The sequence below is a fragment of the Numenius arquata genome, chromosome 9 (genome assembly GCF_964106895.1).
Source record: "Numenius arquata chromosome 9, bNumArq3.hap1.1, whole genome shotgun sequence".
Taxonomy (NCBI): domain Eukaryota; kingdom Metazoa; phylum Chordata; class Aves; order Charadriiformes; family Scolopacidae; genus Numenius; species Numenius arquata.
In genome coordinates this window covers 28,838,214-28,846,231 of record NC_133584.1, presented here as the reverse complement: position 1 = coordinate 28,846,231, position 8,018 = coordinate 28,838,214, and the positions used below count along the sequence as shown (strand labels likewise).

At 51.6% G+C, this 8,018-nt stretch overlaps 1 protein-coding gene across 1 annotated transcript; it reads left to right on the top strand.

The window, feature by feature from the left end:
* The first annotated feature begins 715 nt into the window (after window positions 1-715).
* FBXO45 (F-box protein 45) lies at window positions 716-6,412 on the top strand. Its single transcript, XM_074153645.1, has 3 exons — window positions 716-1,012; window positions 1,494-1,850; window positions 3,857-6,412. Exons 1-3 carry the CDS (start codon window positions 749-751, stop codon window positions 4,040-4,042), a joined length of 807 nt encoding a protein of 268 aa, XP_074009746.1. The 5' UTR covers window positions 716-748; the 3' UTR covers window positions 4,043-6,412.
* The last annotated feature ends 1,606 nt before the right edge of the window (window positions 6,413-8,018 follow it).

The following is an 8,018-nucleotide window of genomic DNA, read 5'->3' as shown; positions in this document are numbered from 1 at the left end:
GAGGTCTGGGCAGCAACGCGGGGTTTGCAGCAGCTATGGCTTCGGTGACCGCGACGCCGCCTTGAATCTATAGTTTTACGGCGTTATTGGGCCATAAAGGGTTTCTTTTAGGTTTTTTTTTTTTTTTTTAACCACGTTATGTTTCACATGTGACTTCTGCCAGAGAGTGATTAGAATCCATCCCATCCCATCCCATCCCCCAGGAGAGCTCCACTCTCGCCCATGAAATCCACAATTACAGCCAGCGCCGGGTGCCTTACCCGCAGCTCGGGCGGCCGGTTGGCGGCCGGCCTCCCCCGCTTCCTCCGGGAACGCAGATCACCTTTCCCCGGCCGTCCCTCGCACCGGTAGGCCCGACTCCCGGGACGCCGGCTCGGGAGCCCCTCGCCCGTTCCCTGCAGCCGGAGAGGGGGATGTTGGGGGGCGGGTACGACGGGCGGGCCCGCACCGGTCCCCGGTGGCGGCGGTGCGGTGTGTGTGGGGGGTGAAGCCGCCGCCCCGCCCCGCCGGGCCCCTCCGCGCCGCCTCACCTCAGCGCCGCCGGCCGCCGCCCCGCGCATGCGCCGCCGGGCGGGGCGGGCGGTGATGGCGGCGCCGGGCGCGCGCGCCCCCTCGCCGTGAGGGGCCTTGGGCGGGAGGGCGCTGGGCCCCGGAGCCGCCGCTGTCGCCGGCCGGGGGAGGCACAGCGCGGCCCTCCGCGGCCCGGCCCGCCGCCCGCGGGGGCGCTCGGGGAGCCGGGGGGGAGGCGATGGCGGCGGGCCCCGGCGGGGGGGCGGCGGCGGCGGCGGCGGGAGGGCCGGGCTGGCGGTTGCCGGGGCGGGTGCTGGAGCTGGTGTTCTCCTACCTGGAGCTGCGGGAGCTGAGGAGCTGCGCGCTGGTCTGTAAGCTGTGGCACCGCGTCCTGCACGGCGACGAGAACAGCGAGGTGTGGCGCAGCTTGGCGGCCCGCTGCCTGGCCGAGGAGGCCCTGCGCACCGACATCCTCTGCAACGTGCCCACCTACAAGGGCAAGGTGAGCCCGGCGGCCCCCAGCCCCTCGGGGACGGTCCCCACGGATGCTCAGCAGCCTGGGGGACGATACCCCCCGACAGACCCTCGGGGACAATCGCCCCCAGCCGCTCGTCAGCCCCCCAGCCCCTCAGAAACAATCCCCCCCAGATTCTTAGCAGCCCCCCAGCCCTTCGGGGACAGTCCCCCCCAGACGCTTAGCAGCCCCCCAGCCCCTTGGGGACAATCACCCCCAGCTGCTCGTCAGCCCCCCAGCCCCTCAGAAGCAGTGCCCCCCAGCCCCTTAGGGACAGTCCCCCCCAGACACTCAGCAGCCCCCCAGCCCCTCGGAGACAATCCCCCCCAGATGCTTAGCATCCCCCCCACAGCCCCCTGGGGACACACCCCAAGACATTCAGCCCACCCGCCGTTGAAAATCAAGGGAGGACCTTAAGCAACATGGCAGGATTTTATCTTCCCCCTCCATTCTTCTCTTTCTCCCCTAGGTCCGTGCCTTCCACCATGCCTTCAGCACCAACGACTGCTCGCGGAACGTCTACATCAAGAAGAACGGCTTCACGCTGCACCGCAACCCCATTGCCCAGAGCACGGACGGGGCGCGGACCAAGATCGGCTTCAGCGAGGGCCGCCATGCCTGGGAGGTGTGGTGGGAGGGCCCGCTGGGCACCGTCGCCGTCATCGGCATTGCCACAAAGCGGGCGGCCATGCAGTGCCAGGGTTACGTGGCCCTGCTGGGGAGTGACGACCAGAGTTGGGGCTGGAACCTGGTGGACAATAACTTGCTGCATAATGGGGAGGTGAACGGCAGTTTCCCCCAGTGCAATAACGCGCCCAAATACCAGGTGAGTGGGGCTTGGCTCGGGTTGGAAGCTCCACCATGTCTGATGGTGGCCGTCAAGAACCTCCTCCCTCGTGTGTCCTCATTGTCTGCTGAATTGGTCCTAAATGCCCACCCAAGGGTCTCTCTGCTTTCCCTGCAGAAGGCAAATAATTCTGCCTTGTGAGCCTTTCCCCCCTTCATTTATTGCTTTCTCAGGCTACACTTGCGTGTGGTGTTCAGCACACCTGACCCTCCGTTGTTTCTCCACTTTTATTTCAAATATTGAATGTGAAGCATGTTCCATGGATGTCTGTTTAGACCCCATGTTGCGTTTTGAAAGAAGAGCTGAAAAGACTGCTGTAGCCTTCTGAAGCGACTTGCCCCACAGCGAGGTGAATGTCTGTGGTATTTTACCCTCTTGTTGGAGGGCGGTGTGAGCTGAGGTTAATGCTTAGGCAAGAGCCTTCCTGCAAAAACCTGCAGTGGTGCTTAGTGCTGCTCCTTTGCTCGCTGGCAGCGTTCCCGTAGGTGACATCCCTTGGCTGGGATGCTGGGATGTGATGTTCAGATAATTTCAGGTTATTAAAGAGCAAGGGCCGTTCCACCTTTTTGTCCCTGTAGAAGAATTTATCTCTGTTCTTCTGACTGCTCGCACAGCTACGTTTTGACTGCTGGGTTTCCTCACGTTACAACTTAAGCTGTATGCGTTATAATTTCCACAGTGTAATGCCGTGGCTTTGTATGACTGTTGGTTTACGTTGCAGTTGCGGGTGAAGGTCTGTGTAGTAACTTGCATCTGATGTTCCTAAATTTCAAGAAACAATTGACCGCCAAGCGCTTAATTCTGTCTGAAGGTTATACCTGCCAGTTTTTGGAAACAGTACCTAAAATTAGTGTAATTAAAGAGATTTAGATTTCTTTCCATTTGCATGTTCCCTAGCCCTGACCCTTCGTGGTCGCTTTCTGCTGTCCTTGTCTGGGCCTTTCTGCGGCAACAGGGTGAGGAAAGGTTTTGAAGCTGAGAGTCTCCAGCTTGCGTGGGGGCTCCAGGGTGAATGCTGTCACTGCTTTCTCTGTAAAGACCGGCGAGAGCTCAAATTGGTGATCTTTTGGAGCATTTTGTGTTTAGTAAGGCATGTACAGTGATCCGCTCATAGAAAATAGACTTCAAGGAAAAACACGTGTTTGTTGGTGTCGGTGAGAATTAAAATGTGTTGGCTGGAAGAAATCCCCAGCATTGGGGCCGGCTGGAGAAGAATCAGAAGCTTGTGTGACCTCCTGCTGTGCTTGTTGCTGGTGCCTGGGACTTCTGGTTATGTCTGAAGTAACGTGCACCACAGACACATGTGAGCACTGTGCATGCCCAGATCTGAGTCTCTTGCTGTCTTTAGTGTTAGTTTCGTGTGTGTATATATATTTATATATATAAAAGACAGGTTTTTCATGCTTATTTTGCCTAAGCTTTGAACTGGAATTTCCTTCCGCCTTGGCGAGGGAGTACCTCTGTCAGCAGCAGCACCTGCGTAGGCAGTAGCGTATTCCAGTATATTTTTTATGTGGCACTTGCCATTTTAAAACAAGTTTGTTGTCTTTAAAATTGCTCCTCACAGAGCAATTACCCCTCAGAGATGGCACCAGCTAAATATGGATTTCAGGTAACTTGGAGGCCATTACAAAGTTTCCAAAACTCTGCCGTATTCTGCAGTATGTGGCATGTAGTATTCTCACTCTTGGTGCCCTCTCAGGGTTCATACGAGGAGGATTACGTTTATTATTGGGTTAGGTACACACTGCCCACTGGAAATGGGCAGCAGAGGTACTTGGGATCCTCATGCATTTGAGCAAAACTGAGAAATTCCCATCGTAAAATAAATGCGGTCACAAAAGACAGGAAAGCCTTGCATTAAAGTTAAATTATCTGCTGTGTTGTACATGGGCTGCGTTTTATTTTTCTGTCTCCGTTTGAATGTGCTGATGCTTTCTCTGTATTTTTTTTTTTTAATTCCCCTCTCCTGTCTCTGTTTCCAGATAGGTGAAAGGATTCGAGTTATCCTGGACATGGAAGACAAAACATTAGCGTTTGAGAGGGGCTACGAGTTCTTGGGAGTTGCCTTCAGAGGACTGCCAAAAGTTTGCCTGTATCCGGCAGTGTCTGCTGTGTACGGTAACACAGAAGTGACTTTGGTCTACCTGGGAAAACCTCTGGACGGATGACGTGGATTGTTCCGCTGGGACATGGAGATGTGGATGATCGGGAGGAGAAATCTGCATGTTGGTTAGAGGGAAACATGTTTTAGAGGAAGAAAAAGAAAGCGTGGGGGTGTGTCCAAGAACCATCAAGGGAATCACACGGAGTTTGGAAACGGAGGACCAGCCATACTTCGGGAATTGTCTTACATTTCCTCTTTCTACCAGGCCAGAAAAATCCTCAGGGTTGCAGTTGGTTGAGTGGGAAGCTGACACATGCATGTTGCAACAGATTTCATAGCTAAGGTGGCAGTGCGTGACCTCAAATATTTAAGAAAAGATTTGATAGAAAACTGCTTGAGGAAATTAACCTGAGATTTGTAAGTGGCGTGTTTTGTGAAAGACTCCCATTTTAAAACTGCTTGTTCCTTCCCTTCCCTCCTTCGGGCCAAAGCGGGTACCGGGGGAGAGCGAGTCTGGTTGGGTTTTATTTACAATTTTTAACATACTGAGAAGCATGGTCTGTCTGGACTGCCCTTCTCTAGTATAATGATACAAAATGTGTGCAGCTATTTTTAAGTGTATTTTAAGGGTTGTATATATAGAACATGTTGAAAAGAACAGTTAAAAGAAAGGGTTTGCTTTATTCTAACTGGGACATAATTTCTTGAAGGGAAAAAAACCCACCCATGACATGGCATCAGAAAATATACCTCGGACAGGTATATGACATTCATGTAAGTGTTCTTCTTCTGTTGTATTGTGAAGCATTTTGGGATGCTCTTGTGGAGTACGGTGCTGCATTGGGTCATTTTCTGTGGAAGTTTCCATAGCTTTAGCAACAGTTTTGTTCTCTGTAGGAAATGCAAAACATTTTCCCCACATGTTTCCTTTGGCCAAAATTTGCGGACCCCTTTAGGAAAGGAAGGTGTGACACAGTGGTGAGCTTGTCTTCCTTTCCACAGTAAAAATACTAACTTCTAAAGCATTCTTAGGCATTTTAATCACTGTTGCAAAATGTTTCAAAATAATGAGGAAGAAGCATTCAGTTTCTGAACCCAGACCTCATTTTCAGCTTAAATGGCTTTAGAAGGCTTTCAGACTTGGCTGAACCTTTCTTTAATTAAATAAAATCCCCCAGTACCCGAGTATTCACCTGCCCGTTTTCAGTCAGGACAAGTAAGACTCTCCCAACCCTTTGATGGGGATTCTGGATCAGGTTCCATGTTCGGGCTTTTCACTTGCACCGTTTTTCTAAAAAACCACGTCCAACCCCCCCCATGGCGTGTGGGCGCTGGCGTACGCCGGCCGACGCCGAGAGGTGTGATGAGGAGGGACTTTCTGGTGAAACCACTTTCCTCTGAGGTGAAAAGGTCTGTAGGGAGCCCCAGAGGGGCTCCTTTTACCGGGGGGACACTCGGATCCGTAAGCTCTGGGGCTCTTGGCTCTGTATTTTTGTCGGTTGGTGTTTCCCGGAGCTGTCTGAACGATTTCAGAGTCGGGCATGCTTTTCAGAGAGGGAGAAGGAAATGTTTGTACAACCTCTTTCTGCTTTATTTGCGCAAGAGAATGTGAATTGCTTAATATCGGACGCTGGAAATTCTCTGAGGGTGGAAGAGAGAGGAATTCCTCTTAGGCCGTTGCTTCTTTTTCCCTCCCTTTGCTCGAGGGGTGCGAGCAGGTGAGTGAGGCTGCCGAAGAGCTACCCGTGGAGCGCTTTTTACCTAGTAGATAACCAAGTTCTGCCCTGGAACAGAGTACATACGCTATTACCATTTAAAAGGATTGAAAAGTATTTATTTGTTTTGCGTGGTGTTTATTGCTTAAAGGCAATAGCGAGGTCTGTTCCTCTTGGCTGCATTAAAGAAACAGAACACACAGTGAGAAATGAAGATGTTTTAAGTGGTGCTGAGAAGAACCGAATAAATGAAGTGGGGTGGGCATACAAGTATCTTTTGGAAGAATCTGTTACAAGCATTGATTGTACTAGACTGTAAAGTATGTATCCGCATAGCAGAGCCGTGGGGCGGGAAGCGGGGAGAAGGAAACAAAACCCTGTCCCATTTCAGACAATAAACTTGTCCCTGAGGTGAATGGATTCTGGGTGCAGTCCTGCAAGACGTGACCCTCCGTGCTTGTTTGTGAATCCAATTAGATGCAAGCAAACCCCGAGAACTTCTGAGGAGTTTTGTTCACAAATTAAGATTGATTTCCGCTCTTCAAACTGCGTCTTACCCTATAAATAATTTCCCTCTAAATTAGAAATGCTGAAAGTTGAACGTTCCTTAAGGGTGGGTTTTGGGGGGGGGACGACCTCACTTATGTAAGATTATAACTTATTCCTGGAGACCGATGCTGGCTGTACAAAATATTAAAATAAACTCTGCTATAATTGAGAAGGAGGCATCGCGTGGACTGTTGTCGTGGCCCTGCCCTGCTGCTCCACCCAGGCGCCTCCTTCCCAGGCCACCTCTCTTTAGCTTTCCCTGTGGAAGTTCGGTATTCCGTGGTGCTTTTGGGAAGAAGGTGATTTTTTTAGAAGAAGTAGGAGACTGCATTGTGATTGTGAGCTCTGAAGCGCTTTTCAAACTCTCTGCATCAAGAATTTGCTTTTAAGCGGTGAGCTTTCGGCTCTGTCGGCTTCTTCAGGAGTGAGGAGGTTTGACGGTGGTTTGCCAAAAATGTAGAATCACTTTTTGTTGACTAAGGTACTTCAGAGTCAGCGAAACAAATATTTGAAGTGTTTTCCCTGCTTTGGTCTAGAGGAACATCAACTGTTCATAGCTCCCGTAACAGAAATCAGTCAGATCCACAGGTTTTGGCTTCAAAAATATCCTGTAGGATATCCATTATTTTTTCAATAAGTGAGTGCTTTGTCTATCATCATTTGACTAAAACTCAGAATTTCGCGGGGTTATAAGTGTGCTGTGAAATCTGTTAGGACCTTAAAGTTGGTTATCTGCTCCAGTCACACATCTGTGTCTGAGGAAGCGAAGAGGTCGATATGGCCGACAGAGGACAGAGATGCTGCTGAAACAAACTAATAAGTCAAGATGGCGTGGGGTGCTCACCCTGGTGGGGATCTTTTCTTGAAAATGTTTGTTTCCCTCTTAAAACGCAGTGGTGAGCCTGCATTTTGGGGAGTCCTCTGTGCCTTCTACTGGGAAACACCATTTTGCTTTGTTCCTTTTGGCCCTGTTTTGGATGACAGAAGTAGCTGGGAGCAGATGGCCTTGGTCCTGTGGGCTGAACTTCTGCTGTCTTGCAATGTGCCCTTGTGGCCAAGAAGGCCAGTGGCATCCTGGGGGGCATCAGGAAGAGTGTGACCAGCAGGTGGAGGGAGGTCATCCTGCCCATCTGCTCTGCCCTGGGGAGGCCCCATCTGGAGCACTGGGACCAGTTCTGGGTTCCCCAGTTCCAGAAGGACAGGGAACTGCTGGAGAGGGGACAGCAGAGGGCTACAAAGATGATGAGGGGCCTGGAGCATCTCTCCTACAAGGAGAGGCTGAGGGACTTGGGTCTTTTTAGTCTGGAGAAGAGAAGGCTGAGGGGGGATCTGATCAACGCCTATAAATACTTCAAGGGTGGGTGTCAGGAGGATGGGGCCAGTCTTTTTTCAGTGGTGCCCAGTGACAGGACAAGAGGAAATGGGCACAAACTTGAATATAAGAAGTTCCATCGAAACATGGGGAGGAACTTCTTTCCTGTGAGGGTGGCAGAGCCCTGGAAGAGGCTGCCCAGAGAGGTGGTGGAGTCTCCTTCTCTGGAGACATTCCAAACCGCCTGGACACGTTCCTGTGGGACCTGCCCTGGTGGACCTGCTCTGGCAGGGGGTTGGACTAGATGATCTCCAGAGGTCTCTTCCAACCCCGTATCATTCTGTGATTCTCCACTGCCTGCTGCTGACTCCAGCAGCTGGCTGGAAGGGATCAGCTTTTCTTTCCATTTACTGGTGATGGTCATTTGTACATCTCCTCACTGCGTGGCTGGGTTTTCCAGATGG